Source organism: Lepus europaeus, chromosome 2 (genome assembly GCF_033115175.1).
Source record: "Lepus europaeus isolate LE1 chromosome 2, mLepTim1.pri, whole genome shotgun sequence".
NCBI lineage: Eukaryota > Metazoa > Chordata > Mammalia > Lagomorpha > Leporidae > Lepus > Lepus europaeus.
The window spans coordinates 64205219-64221182 of NC_084828.1; the positions used below are offsets into that span (position 1 = coordinate 64205219).

General features: G+C 40.7%; 1 protein-coding gene across 1 annotated transcript in view; it reads right to left on the bottom strand.

The window, feature by feature from the left end:
• The window catches only part of MYH15 (myosin heavy chain 15), a 196161-nt gene extending 181265 nt beyond the window's left edge, over positions 1-14896 (bottom strand). Inside the window, exons 1-6 of the mRNA XM_062207694.1 lie at positions 14809-14896; positions 10118-10224; positions 6700-6843; positions 5206-5362; positions 4657-4684; positions 2612-2705 (exon numbers count right to left, since the gene is read on the bottom strand). Coding sequence (XP_062063678.1) covers positions 2612-2705; positions 4657-4684; positions 5206-5362; positions 6700-6843; positions 10118-10224; positions 14809-14896 — 618 coding nt within the window. The remainder of the gene's footprint in view (positions 1-2611; positions 2706-4656; positions 4685-5205; positions 5363-6699; positions 6844-10117; positions 10225-14808) is intronic.
• Between the last annotated feature and the right edge of the window lie 1068 nt (positions 14897-15964).

The following is a 15964-nucleotide window of genomic DNA, read 5'->3' on the forward strand; positions in this document are numbered from 1 at the left end:
ACAAACACAAAGACAAATGGAATAGAATAGAGATCCAAGAAATGCATCAATACATCTATATCCAGCTGATCTTTGAGAAAATCACAAAAAAGATACACTGGAGAAAGGATGATCTGTGTGATAAATGGTACTGGGAAAACTGAATGTCTGCATGCAGAAGATTTAAACTTTAGTATATGTCTCACCCTATTAAAAATCTACTCAAAATTGGTTAAATATTTAAATGTAAGACCTTAAACTATGAAAATACTAGAAGAAAACAGAGGTGAAACTCGTCAAGGTACTGACACAGAAAATTGTTTGTTTGTTTTTTTAAATAAGATCCCAAAAGCACAGGAAACAGAAGAAAAAGAAACAAGCTAAGAAACGTGTGCACAGCAAAGGAAACAATCAAAAGTGAAGATACAATGAAGAGAATAAGGCATTGTATTTGTAAACTGCCTAAAAAAGGATTCATACCTAGAATGCAGAAATATCTCAAAACCTCAACAACAAAATAAGCAATCCAATGGAAAAATGGGCAAAGCATTTGAAAAGACAATTCTCAAAAGAAATAAAAATGGCCAACAATGACAAAAATTCATTCAATTTCCTAGCCATCAGGGAAATGCAAATCAAACCAAAATGAGGTGTCATCACACCCTAGTTAGAATGGCTATTATCAAAAAGATAAAAAATAACAAATGCTGATAGCTATGAAGAAAAGGGAACACATACCTGTTAGTGAGAATGCAAATTAGTACAGCTATCATGAAAACCAGTATTGAAGTCTTCAAAAAACTAAAAATAGATCTACCATTTGATCCAGTCATCCCACTACTGGGTATACATTTGCAGAAAATGGAATCAACATATGTGAGATAACTGAACTCCGCTGTTCATTGCATCAACATTCACCACAACCAAGATAAGAAATATACCTAAATGCCCATCAATGGATGAATGGAGTAATAAAATATGGTATGTATACATAATGGAATATTCTTGAACCATAAAAAGAATGAAATCGGGCCGGTGCTGTGGCATAGCAGGTAAGCCGCCACCTGCAGTGCTGACATCCCATATGGGTGCCACTTTGAGTTCTGGCTGCTCCACTTCTGATCCAGCTCTCTGCTATGGCCTGGGAAAGCGATAGAAGATGGCCCAAGTCTTTGGGTTCCTGCACCTGGCCCAAGCTCCTGGCTTCTGGCTTTGGATAGACTCAGCTCCAGCAATGTGGCCATCTGGAGAGTGAACCAGCAGATGGACAACCCCCACCACCACCTCAGCCTCTCTGTAGCTCTGCCTTTTAAATATATAATTAAAAAAAATATGAACTCATGGCATTTGCAGAAAATGGAGATCATCATGGAAAAAAGACAACCAGATATAGTAAGACAAATATCACATTTTCTTTCTTATATATGGAAGCTAAAGCAAAATAGGTAGCCTGAGCTTAGAATAGTCCTTACTACACGTTAAGAAGTGTGGAAGAATGGGTATAGAGAGAGGTTGGATAATATGATCAAATGGAAGTACCAAGTTCTTGTGTTCCATAGCACTATAGATTATAGTTCACGATTACGGATTGTATAAAGCAAGGAAGAGAAGAGCTGGTAGGTTACAAACACACAAAGTGATAGGGTAATGAAAAATCTGTCTACTTTGATTGGTTTACACTATGTATGTGTGTTGAAATATTGCTGTGTACTCCATAAACATATATAAATAACCTGTAACAAGTATTGCTTGTTAGTCAAACATTTTAAAAAATAAAATAATTTAATGAAAAAAAGGTATATAATTGAAATGAAAATACCTGCAATTTCAAATATACTGAAGAATCAAGGTATTCTAATATAATGACACACATATCACTCATCCCAGGTATGGGAGATCATGTGACCAGTTAAGAAGAAAAGAGGGTGAGGAGTGCAGATGTGTGACATCTCATTTTTTTTTTTGTTATAAGTGTCAAAATTAATGGGAAGTTTCTTTGATTTTTGTAGTCATATAAAATGCTTTAGCAGCACACGCTGTGGCATAGTGGGTAAAGCCACTACCTGCTGCACAAGCATCTCATATGGGTGCTGGTTGAAGTGCCGGCTGCTCTACTTCAGATCTAGCTCCCTGCTAACGTGCCTGGGAAAGCACTAGAATATGGCCCAAATCCTTGGGCCCCTGTAACCAAGTAGGAGACTAGGATGAAGCTCTGGCTCCTGGCTTCGGATCGGCGCAGCTCTGGCCGTAGCAGCCATTTGGGGAGTGAACCAACTGAAAGAAGACCTTTCTCTCTGTCTCTCCCTCTCACTGTCTGTAACTCTACCTCTCAAATAAATAAATAAAGTCTTAAAAAAAATTAAATGTCCATTTAAAGCACTGGTGACCTTAACCTTTAGGTAAGATGCTTTGGATCCTGATGCACAACTCTTGGAGGATTCAACCAATGAAGGCAAGGTCAGAAAATTTGAACCTCTCAAGGGGCAAGGGAAAATGGGGGAAAAGAGATCTTTCTATAATTTACTAATTGATCTGTGATTCTTGTCTCCTCCTCCCAATGAGTTATCAGAGCAGAATCTTCATGATCCAGAGGACAGAGAGCTACCTTACTGCAAGAAAGATGAGCACTTACCGGTGTCTTCCTGGACTCACCCATTGCTGCTATGGTAGCAAAATACTGGATAATATGCTTGGTGTTCACAGTCTTCCCAGAACCAGATTCTCCTCTGTGATTAGAAATTCAGTGATATACTTAAGTGGTTCAGATTGTCAATGTCATAAACATTAAGTAATTCTTATCATAGAGGCTAAAGCAAGAAGTAAGATTTTAGAGAAAAGTGAAATGTAGGATGGAACTTGTGAATATGTCAATTTTTAATTAGGAGAAGGGAAAGGATAGCTTAGGGTGAAAAACAAAAATATGGAGTTGAGAAAGATCAATAACTTATAAAATCAAGAAACCAGTTTGGGGCCAACACTGTGGTATAGTGGGTTAAGCTGCTGCCTACAGCGTTACCATCCCATACTGGCGCTTGCTCAAGTCCTGGCTGCTCCACTACCAATCCAGTTCCCTGATAATGCACCTGGGAAAGAAGCAGAGGATGGCCCAAGTCCTCAAGCCCCTGCACCCCTGTAGGAGACTTGGAAGAAGCTCCTAGCTCCTGGCTTCTTGTTTCAGTCTGGCCCAGCCCTTGACATTGTAGCCCTTTGGAAAGTAAACCAGCAGATGGAAGATTCTCTCTCTCTGTCTCTCCCTCTCTCTCTCTTTCTGTACTCTTTCAAATAAATAAAGGAAATCTTTTTTTTTTTTAAAAAAAAAGAAAGGAAATAAACCTGTTCTTCATGGTCCTATTAACAAAAAGCACAGACCTCCGCTATAGATTGGTCTCCTCATTACCAACAGTTCAAGAGACTTTCGCGTATCAAGACTAACACGTGGTCAAGCCCAGCTGTTTTCCCAGAAAAGGAACTACTAATCATTCTTTTATTTGACAGGCAGAGCTATAGACAGTGAGAGAGAGAAAGACAGAGAGAAAGGTCTTCCTTTCGTTGGTTCACTTCCCAAATGGCCACCACGGCCGGCACTACACCGAGCCAAAGCCAGGAGCCAGGTGCTTCTTCTTGGTCTCCCATACAGGTGCAGGGGCCCAAGCACTTGGGACATCCTACACTGCCCTCTCAGGCCACAGCAGAGAGCTGGACTGGAAGAGGAGCAATTGGGACTAGAACCCGGCACCCATATGGGATGCTGGCACCACAGGAGGAGGATTAACCAAGTGAGCCATGGCGCCGGCCCCACTACTAATCATTTTATCAGGCAGTTGGACTTTAAGCTTCCTCTTTTCCTTTGATAACCATATAACACTGGGAATGTGAGAAGAACACAGTAGTGAGCTGATAGCCTCTTCACACAATAGAATCAAGGCCTATTTTTATTCTTATGAAACTCCAGAAAACAGTCTATCCTTGTGACAAAGGGCTAAAGATGAATATGTAGCTCTAATATTCTGATGCCTTATGATCCCTCTTTGCATAGTGGGAGCCAATGTTGAAAGCAACACATGAAGTGACATCTACGTTATATAGGATGTCCAGAGCCTCTGGGTCTCAGCCACCATGCTAATATTTCCTTGGCCTGGCAGAGCTCTTTTTACCAAAATTAATAATTAGCTACCACTGAAGTTATTTCCTTCCACCTTCCTTCCTTCTCAATATCTTTACTTATTAGTCCAAGTCTTACCCTCTTGTAGTTCCTGCTACTCAATGTACCGTGGCCTTCCTCAATCTGGCTGCTTACAGTAGTATGTTACCCATTCCAAGTTCAGATTTATTAGACTTTCAGCCTCTCTGCTTAATTAGCCACTCCAGAGGTCTCTGAAGATGATCATTCACAACAGTGGAGCTTTCCCAGTCGAAAAAGTAATTAAGCCCAGCTTGTATACTAGTGTTTCTAAAGTATCTTTTAAAATGATGGAAGCAGACTAGCTGACACCAAATTTGGAATAAAGAATTATGACAATTTTCTGAGGATCTTACTCTTGCCTAGAATATATTTTATGTCTAAAAATCAAACAATTCAAGGCTAGTGAAGGTAAGTTTTATTCCCAATGAAATGTAGGTGTGTGTTTCCATTAAAACTTGCTGTAAGCCAAAAAGAAAAACAAGGCAAACACTTACGTGAAGAGTATAGACTGATTCTCTCCCTCTACAAAATAAAAGAAAATGTCAGAATATTCTTATGCTAGAGGCTTATGTGTTGGCATGAATTTATTCACAACTTCCTCAGCTGAAGTTTGAATTCAGACACTAGGGGAAGAATTTGCTCCATTTAAAGTCAATAAAAAATATCATTTAATGATGCAGCATAAAATAGCTTTTTTCTTGCTCCTATGTTTTCCAGTCATAGAGATATCCTTGCTCTAAATACAAATGATAGCCAACCAAAGGTTCTTTGTGTCATATACTGTAACAGTTGTTCAATGTAATGAAACCTACTCTGGGCCAGTCACTATTCTGATCACTTTAAGTGTGTGATCTCTATTTGGCATGCAAGCTCATAATCCTGAAAGCCATGGGAAGTAGGTGCTATTTTGCCCACATTTTATCTAGAGGCTTCAGGTGATTAGGTAACTGTAAAGGCCGCATTCATAATGCTTAAGTGCCTCTCAGACACATGGAGAAAAACAGATGGGCTGCTTTTTTCCATTTTGTAGGGCAGCTACTTACTGCGAAGCATATCCCGAAAGGCATTATCAGCAACAGCGAAGATGTGAGGGGGAGCTTCTGATCGCCTCTTTCCTTTGTAGGCAGCCATGACTTCTTTCTGATACAGTGGGAGGCACTTGTAAGGGTTTATGGTCACACAGAAGAGACCTGAATATGTCTGAGGGGAGATCAGAAAAGATTTCAGAAAATGGATTAGTAATTTTCCAGGTTTGTCAGCTCTTCCCCTGTCAAAAACATTTGATTGAATATGTACTTATAAAAGAACTCAAAAAGAGGAACATTCATATTCTTGTCAGCAAGGCTTTTCCAATATGAAAACAGAGAACAAGGTTAGAGTAAAACAGGACCTGGGATTTCCTCTCCCTGGGAGGTGCACTAGCTACTAAAATATCTGTCACATGTAGCTCCTGGAGCCAGAGTGGAAGCTAACAGCAGGCTGGCAGAGAGGCACTTGAGGCCAGAGGGGAACATGTGCACCAGTAATATCGGGAACCTGACTTTTAGGGCCCAAAGGAGAATAAATTGCTCAAGTGGGTCAGTTAGTCACTGAAGTGGTTTAATTGTGACCTCTAAAAAGATATAAATGTGTCCTAATCCCCCGAATTCATGAGTAGGCTCTTATTTGGAAAAAGGATATTATGGATACAATTAAGGGTCTCAAGATGCCCTCTGGTGGACCTTAAATCCAATGACTGGTGACCTCATAAAAGACACACAGAGATGGTGAGGTGGAGGCAGAGATTGGAGTGAGGTAGTCAAAACAACTGCCAACAGCCGCCACAAACTGAAATAGACAAGGAAAGACTGTCTTTTAGAGCCTCCAGGAATAGTGAGACCCAGTAAATTTGATTTTATTTTGGACTTCTGGCCTCCAGCGCTATAAGAGAATAACTTCCTGTCATTTTAAAGCAACCAATTTATGATAATTTTCCCAGGGAAAGAATTACAGTGATAAGGTAGGCCAGACAACGAAAGTGCAGACAGATTTCATGTTATGACTTCCATATAACTAGTGCTGCTTCCACTGCACAGATTTTAAACAGCCAAATAGTGTGCACAATCGGCCATTACTGTAATGATGTAATCACCTAATGTATTAAGCACTAATAGGCAGGCACTGAACTATGTGCTTTACTTACATTCTTTTAATTAATGCCCTAAATTATCATTGAAAAGACCTGGCAGTATTGTCCCACTTTATAGGTAAGGCTATTTTAAGAAGTTAAGAAAATTAAAAACCAATAAGTAAACAACAGGACACTAATCTGTCAAGACTCTAAGTATCACACTTATAGTTTATCATGACAATGTGTGAAAAGAAAAAGGAATGTTGGCAAAATAAACACGGGGAAATACTAAGGTCTCTCCCCATTGGACATTGCCACATGAGTACACTTGAATTCAATGTAAATACCACCAGGGAGAGGTTGGAACATCACCCAAATGAGTGTCAGCATGATGTTTCAGCAGTAAAGCAGACAATGGAGTACGCACATAGATCATCCAATGGTCATAGCGCCTCTTCAGGGTATGTAGCACAGAGGCTTCATTGAGGTGAGTCAGCATTGCCACGTCTTCAATCATTTCAAACTTGGGAGGATTCATCTGCTGGATTGTATCCTCTTTGACACTCAGAATCTGCAAGGAGGAGAGAAGTCTTCGACATATGCCCCTATTTTTCCCATGCCTATTTATTTTCCCATGCATTGGGAAGAATATTCAGAGTGAAAAAAAATGATGTCTCTTTATGGGATGGGTCCAGAAGAGATTAAATCAACATTTATGGAAGAATCCCATTTCCCCCTGCCAAATCCTTTTCTTTTCCTAAAGATGAAGGAAAATTAATATTTTTGCTAGATCAAGATTTTCTATCTTTCAGTGTTCTATTCTTGTAGATCTTCACCATAGGATTCTATCTAGCTCTATTCCTTACTGTGGAGAGACCAGCCCCAGATTCTTATGCAATGACTTTCCTTTTCTTCTCTCAAGTGGACAATTACTGTCACTGTGTTGCAACACCTGGAGTTGGGGAATAATGGGGTACATAGTCTGTAATCAACAATGCCACAAAGTCAGATTACATCTAGTGTCTACCAGCACTGAGGCCAGCGTACTCCAGGAGGAGGATCAAGGTCAACACTGCTATAGGCTGCCTGTTGCTGAGATACTCATGGTCCAAGGCCACTGTTACCAGCCACAGGTAGTGTTTGTTAGGATGTAAGTCCAACCTCCTGCTACCACAAGTCTGCACTGGGCACCAGGACAGATACATAGACTATTAATATGAACTGACCTAGGAACAGTATTGGGTTCTATCAGCCTGGCAGTGAGTTACAGACATAGTTCCATGTGTAGTTTTGTGCTTTATTCCCCAGTGGCTGGAGTCTTGTTCCTTGCTATCTGTCCAAGGCCACCCAGGCTGAACCTAAGTTATGTGGCAATTAAGTCCAGCAGCCACAGGGCCCTTCAGTCTCATGGTGTGTGCCAGGCCTATGCAGGCTGGTGGTAATATAGGACAAAACAAGCCCATTCCAGAGACAGACACATATCTGATAATTGGTTTCAAGCTTAAGGTCTGAGCTTAATTTTTCTCTCCCTCCCCTTGAACAGAGGGCATGAGATCTCTCCCTAAGCTGAACAGCTTGCAGCACAGGGAGAAGTGACACAGACGTCTCTCTTTCCTGTCTTTTCAATGTGTCTTTTCTAATTACTATAGTAATACCAGACACCATAGTCTCTCACCTGGCTTTCTTTGCTCTTATAAAGGGCTTGATGTGTGAATTGCTCTTCAAATTATTGTTTTAGTGAAGAACTGATTGCTAGAGCATAATACTCAGCTGCTAACTTGCTCTACCTCTCCCTACTATACACAATTCAGTAAATATATTTTTTAAAACCTATTGAAATGTACACTTAAAGAGGTATACTATTTATTGTGCATACATCTTATTTCAATGAAATTGTTTTTAAATTAGTTTTATCAAGGGGCTGGTGCTGTGGCATAACGGGTAAGGCCACCACCTGCAGTGGCAGCATTCCATATGGGTGCCGATTCGCATTCCGGCTGCTTCACTTTGGATCCAGCTCTCTGCTATGACCTGGGAAAGTGGTAGAAGATGGCTCAAGTGCTTGGGCCCCTGCACCCATGTGGGAGACCCAGAAGAAGCTCTTGGCTTCTGGGTTCGAATCTGCACAGCTTTGGGCATTGCGACCATCTGGTGAATGAACCAGTGAATGCAAGTGCACTCTCTCTGCCTCTGTCTCTATGTAACTCTGCCTTTCAATAAAATGAATAAATCTTTAAATAAATTAATTTTATCAAAAATTATAGAAAAGAGAAGAGAGACAATCAAATTTGCTTTCTCTTTTCCAATAAACTATTGCTTCAAGGTTGGATGGCCCTCTGTTTTCTTAGGTTTTTTTTACTTTTTATTTTTTTATTTAGGACATTCTGAATTTCTCCTTGCCTGCCTCTTTATGTCCCTGTTGAAAGGATCAAGTTCCTTCCTTTACTACATTAGTTGGCTATATGAAATATACCTAATTTTGGATTTTTTACATATAGAAATTGACTGTCAAGAAGCTATATTAAAGCATTATAAGTGCTAGTTTGAGTGGCATCCAGACTTCTACAACTTAAAAGGCAATAATTTAGTTCTGAAGTTGTCCAAAATCAAATATAAGAAAATGAAAAAGACAACCATCCTTAATAACAGTATATAGCTGCTATAGAATGTGGATTATTAAGGCGATAGAAATGGGGCAGAACTGGGATGAATTCAGAAAAGTTAATATGGGAAGGGAAGCATCTGTAAAATTTACAAGAAGATGTTAATGCAAGTCAGAGCAGAAGTGGGGCCACATTCACACCATGAGGCTGACAGGTAATGCTAGGAACATAAGGTCAGTGATTTAGGCAAAGGTCCTGAGAATGAGATGTCTTTCTGGTGCTTTGAATGCCCTGAGGACAAAAAGTAGAGGTTGTATTTGGAGACTATCATGGCTTCCCACTATGAATTCTTACAGTATATTTTACATGCCAATCCTTGACCTGACTTTCAATTTCAGAAGTCATAGATGACTTTATAGGTCTCATATGTATGACTTTCTCCAATCCCTTACGATATTTTTTCCTAGCATAAGACATGCCTAACCATTTCTCCCAGCTCTTGGCTTCTCCACTGTGCTACTTTTATTCACATTATACATCTCTTTGCTAATCTGACAAAGGCGTGTTTCTTCATAGTTCATTATTCATTCAAAGAGTACCTATAGGCCAGCGCTGTGGCTTAACAGGCTAATCCTCCGCCTTGTGGCGCCAGCACACTGAGTTCTAGTCCCGGTTGGGGCGCCGGATTCTATCCCAGTTGCCGCTCTTCCAGGCCAGCTCTCTGATATGGCCCGGGAAAGCAGTGGAGGATGGCCCAAGTGCTTGGGCCCTGCACCCGCATGGGAGACCAGGAGAGGCACCTGGCTCCTGGCTTCAGATCAGCAAGATGCGCCGGCCGCAGCGGCCATTGGAGGGTGAACCAACGGCAAAAAGGAAGACCTTTCTCTCTGTCTCTCTCTCTCTCACTATCCATTCTGCCTGTCAAAAAAAAAAAAAAAAAAAAAAAAAAAAAGAGTACCTATAAGAAAAGAAGAATTTGAAAGACTGAGGAAAGAAGTGGAAATGGTTGAGTTCCAGAGTCAATGATCTCTGCCACTGGTAATAATTTTACTCTGATTTATTCAGTGTTCTTCATTAAACATATCATCAAGATACATGGAGGAACTTCTTAAAGATAAATGTCTCCAGAGTGCCTCTGTGTCATTCCTATCACAGGTATTTAATAAAAATATCAGAGTAAGGAGATAATTACTGATAAATTGAGAACATAAGCATCTCTAAGATGAATAAATATTCCTTTACCTTTCCATCTGTAGTCTCAACCATTACTGTCCCATCATCTTCACTCCCTTTAATCTCAGCCTCAATGTAAGCTTTTGTGCCATCATGAACCCAGCATTTCTTCTCCCCTGTAGAGTAAAAATAATTATTTGTAATTATAGTATTTATAGAAATATAGATTGGACACTTTTGAACTGATATATACAATATTGTTAATGCTTAGTTTGCTTCTTGACATGGAGTCACTGATATAGGAAACTGTAGTTAGACAAAAGCATGAATGCTCACTCTCAAGATATACTCACACATTTTCCACAGGAAGAAGAAATATCTCAGCAAGCTGACACCTTGGGACATCAAACACCTATAAGCACCAACTAAATCCTTCTACATCCCTGCCAACCCCATAACTTAACTTTGACTCCAGACACCTGGTGGTCACCCTGGTGTCAGACATCCTTCCCAGTTCCCCTTCAAAACCATCGCTCAAAAAGTCTGGTTACAGCTAACTGAAAATCTAGCTGAGTCATCATTTCCTGCAGGGTTTCTTTAGACCTTAGCTTTAATCTATGAAAGAAAATCTGTTAAGATAATTGTGTGATAGAATTAGAGAGGGAATGAGGACTGGGAAAAAAAGGGTTATTATCATACTGACTCATTTTATTTCTCCTCATATATGTCATCTATGACTTTTACACACTTCAGCCTCTTCACTCCAATGGCTCATCCTTAAACAAAGCAGCCTTCCATAAGGTGATCAGTCAACAGGAAGTTTCTGACTAAAATGAGCGAGAATTCTTGTGTGCATCTGAGGTAGCTGCACTTGATTTCACTTTACTACTTCTTGAGTTCTCTCCCACTCAAAGTCAAAAGTCAATGAAGATTCTGTGTGTGTGTATGAGCAGAAGCTCATAGAACTCTCTAGGTCATAACTGCTCAGATATATTGGGGGAAGGGCAAACAAAGAATGTGTATCTGGAAGAAAGAAAAATACTAGCCTATGGCCAGGGGAGACCCAGCTGAAAATGCCGCAATCACCATAGCCCTAACAGGAGAACCAACCCAGTCACTGCCACCACCTCTGATGTCTGAATCACAAAAGCTAGAGAGGCATCCTTGCTGCTATAGCACACCTGGCCTTCTGCAGCTATTTCTCCAAGGGGTGAGCGTTAAGACTGAGGAAGGAGTACGTACACAGGAGGGAAATTTGGGCACCATTTACTTCTTATTCCACTAAACTTATTTCTGCAAAGCTTTGTATTGCTCACTAGTTTCTTTATCACAATCTATGACAGGTTGCCTTCTCCAGCTCCCTAATTACAAATAATTCACCACTGGGCAGGCACCACGGCTCAACAGGCTAATCCTCTGCCTTGTGGTGCCGGCATACTGGGTTCTAGTCCCGGTAGGGGCGCCGGATTCTGTCCCAGTTGCCCCTCTTCCAGGCCAGCTCTCTGCTGTGGCCCGGGAAGGCAGTGGAGGATGGCCCAAGTGCTTGGGCCCTGCACCCCATGGGAGACCAGGAGAAGCACCTGGCTCCTGCCTTTGGATCAGCGCGCTGTGCCTGCTGCAGCGCGCCGGCCGCGGCGGCCATTGGAGGGTGAACCAACGGCAAAGGAAGACCTTTCTCTCTGTCTCTCTCACTGTCCACTCTGCCTGTCAAAAAACAAACAAACAAAAAAACAAATAATTAACCACTAAAACTGCTTGCCAAGAGAGTTGTATATTCCCATCAAATTGATTGTATTTTCTTCCTACTTGTCAAATGTGTTTTAAATACTGGCTTTGCATTATATGTATTATTTTGTTCCATTTTTGCAAAAACTCATTTTGCTTTGTGCTGTGTCTCTGAAAATATACTTAATTTTGAAAAGCAACCATTTAACATGTATTGCATGTGTGTATGTTTAAGGTAAATAGTCTGCATTTTAAACCAAATGTTATGGCTCAAAACAATTTTGATCACCTGGCACAGTCTCTCTCTCCCCCTCCCTCCCACCCTCATTCCCTCTTTCTCCCACACACACACACATACATATTCTTTTTTTAAGAAAAGAATCTAAGAAGAGAGATAAAGAGACTTGCCTCTAGTCACATAGCTAATTAGTGCCAGTCACTAGAATAATGACTGTAGAAATTAGATCACCCATCTCTTAAATCAGTGCTCCTCCATCGTGGTGTGCTCCCTCTTAGCATGTGCTTAGTTTTTATTCCTTCACCCCTTCAAGGAGCACCATCAGCACATGCCTAACAATGAACTCTTTCTTTCATCAACCCTGGAAACTGAGAAAGAAGACATGTCCAAAACTCCTTCCCTGCTGAGACTCAGTCCCTGTCGAACATGTTTTAAATGAAGGAAATAGGAGTGGGTGTTTTCTGCAGGGTTCAAATGGCTGCTTAGAATATCTTTCCCATATTGCATTGCCTGGTTCAAGTTTGGTTCCTCCAAATCCAAATCCTCCTGATCCAGCTTCCTGATAATGTGCATCCTGGGAGGAAGCAGGTGATGGATCGTGTACAAGACTGGCTTCAGCCTGGCCCAGCCCTATCTGTTGCAGGCATTTGGGGAGCGAACCAGCAGATGGAAGATTTCTCTCTCAGTCTCTGCCTTTCAAATAAAATGAAAATAAATAAATTTTTAAGTAAATAAATAAGCTCAGTCAACTTTTAATTCCTTGTGTTCATCAATAATGCAGAGCTGAAATTGCAAATAGGATTGGATTTGTCTGGTAACCTGGATTTTAGTAGTGGCTTCCATAGTAAAGGGATGTAAAACAATCAACCTGCCTGCAGTTTTAGATTTCACATCTATAAATTGAGATTTTTACCTATATGATTTCATATATTTAGATGTTTAACTGTATTATCTAATATAGATATAACATGGATTTATTGGAGAAAATTTCAAAAGTAAAAATGTATAAAGAAAAATAATTTTAAAAGATTTATAATCAAACAACACAGAGATAACTACTATTATCAATTTAAAGCATTTCTTGGGAGGTGTATTATATGATATTGATCAAAATAAGAGACATATGATCATCAGTTTTATAGTTATTTTAAGGATATTGTTTACCTGTCTTGAGAAAAAAACACATTTAGTTTAGGAATAGTGTTTGGTCATAATCTCCTCCATGAAACCCTGGAATTCTGGTTTTCTTCTCTAGGTATCATAAATTATGTTTCCTTTTTTACACTGACGTCTTGTTTGATCCTCATAGCAATAGAAGAAGATAGGGCAAGTATTATCATTCCCATATGACAAGTAAGGAAGCTGAAGTTCAATAATGTGAAATGAATTTCTCTAATTTCACAGCCAGACAGGGACAGAGACAAGGAGTTGAATCCAAAGTTAGCTGCCAAATACTTATTATCACATTTCTCCCACCTGACCTGAGTTCAACACAGCAAACTTCACAGTCTACTAGCCCTGGAGTATGAAAAACTTCTGCTGACCCTTGTCTTTTTGTTGAAAGCACATTTGTATGAAGAAGGAGTGCTTGGCCCAAAAAATTAATTAAAATTATGTGTATTGTTTTTTTTTACTAATTATTTACTAATTATTTTACTAATGTATTTTGAATTATCTTTGAAGCTTTGGCCTGATTTTGCCTTTTTTCCTGGCAACACTATCATCTTGTCCTTAGCTGGTTAATTACCTATGATAAGCTTCTGCATGAGTAGGTCTGGCCTCAGGGACAGTTCTGTTATTGTATTTGATTTAACGGATTATAATTAGCTACTCTCAAATCCAATAACAGTAATGAACTTCAATGACTAGAAACTGGGAACTGATCCAGGACTGGTCTGTGATGGAAATATAATGTCCTACATAACTGGCTTGAATTATATTGGTCATATTAAAGTCCAATGTTGACCAATTCTGAATATAAGAACAATATTAACTCACTTTTTACATTACACTGTTGAACAGTTTCAGAATTAAGACATGTCAGTGGCTTGTTATTAGATCATACAGTGAATATGACTTCTCATTCTCCAATTAGCTGAAATTCAGAAGATGATCACATAGCCCAGACACTTAAAATAGGTAGGGAGGAGCATTTATTTAGAGATTTTAGTCTTGGTCTTGAGGCAAAATCCTTATTAACCTTTGGCCTTGCCTGTTACTGCCAAAAATTATGAATCAGGCTGAATAGGTGTCCTAATTATCTCTCCTTTATTGTTGTTTGAGCAACCCTGCTGACCAAGAAGACCACCACAAGTCAAAGTTCACATGTCAGAAAGTTCTGGACAGAATCAGAGACAGCTTCTACTTTTCCAGACTTCCCAGAGTCTTTGCTTTTTTCTTCCTCATAAGGTAAAAACCCCCAACTCCAGTCCAGGTCAGAATTTATTCTGCAGTATTTATTCACTAACAGTTCATAAGTTTCTGAGAAAGTGTTTTTCCTGACCAGTCCTGGGGTTTTCAGGATTAAAGAGAATGCACATCTTGGACCCAATGAATAGGGCCCATGTCTGAGCTGTCTCCCTGCCACCCTCTTCTTCCTTGTAAATGTCCATTCATCCCCTGGACATCATGATTTCTTTAATTGCTAACAGCTGAAGATTCAAAGAGAATGATTATATGATTATATCCTAGCAAATAAGCTCAGCTCCAGAATGGGTGGTTCCCCCCAATCACACAGCCTAGCTGCCATCTTGACAAGGTAGAATAAAATGCAGCCAGCAGTCACTCCAAGACTTACCACCAAAGGCTACGGCCTGTAGCAGAGGAAGCTCAGCCTCACTTCTTCTGAGGAAAGCTGCAGCTTCTCCAAGCTCCGACAGGTCCATCCTTCTTCAGATGACTCACCCTAAAAGGGTTAGGCCTAAAAAGGAGCCAAAAGGATTTACTCTGCAAAAGATAGGAAGAAAAAAGAAAAACAAAACAAAACAAACAAAAGGAAATGAGGCATCAGGCTCTATAATGGAATAATAGAATTCTCTATAATAGAATAAAAAGTCTACTTTGTTTAAGTTATTTGTACCTCTTCTTTCTCTCTGCCATGTCCCAAATTTATAACAAACAGGCCCAAAAACATCAAAGCCCTGCAGGGCCAACTTTTCCTGCAGATATAGAAGGCACAATGGCTAGGGCATACAATCCTTTTAGGGGACCCATGAAATGTTTTAATTTCTTTTTTTATTTTTTTTTAATTTTTTTTAATTTTTATTTTATGTTATTTTTTATTTTTATTTTTGACAGGCAGAGTGGACAGTGAGAGAGAGACAGAGAGAAAGGTCTTCCTTTTTTGCAGTTAGTTCACCCTCCAATGTCCGCTGCGGCCGGTGCATCTCACTGATCTGAAGCCAGGAGCCAGGTGCTTTTCCTGGTCTCCCATGCGGGTGCAGGGCCCAAGGACTTGGGCCATCCTCCACTGCACTCCCTGGCCACAGCAGAGAGCTGGCCTGGAAGAGGGGCAACCAGGACAGGATCGGTGTCCCGACCGGGACTAGAATCCGGTGTGCCGGCGCCGCAAGGTGGAGGATTAGCCTAGTGAGGCACGGCACCAGCCCTTTATTTTTATTTTTGACAGGCAGAGTGGACAGTGAGAGAGAGAGACAGAGAGAAAGGTCTTCCTTTGCCGTTGGTTCACCCTCCAATGGCCGCCGCGGCCGTCGCGCTGAGGCCGGCACACCATGCTGATCTGAAGGCAGGAGCCAGGTGCTTCTCCTGGTCTCCCATGGGGTGCAGGGCCCAAGCACTTGGGCCATCCTCCACTGCACTCCTGGGCCATAGCAGAGAGAAGGCTTGGAAGAGGGGCAACCGGGATAGAATCTGGCGCCCCGACCGGGACTAGAACCTGGTGTGCCGGTGCCGCTAGGCGGAGGATTAGCCTGTTAAGCCACGGCGCTGGCCTT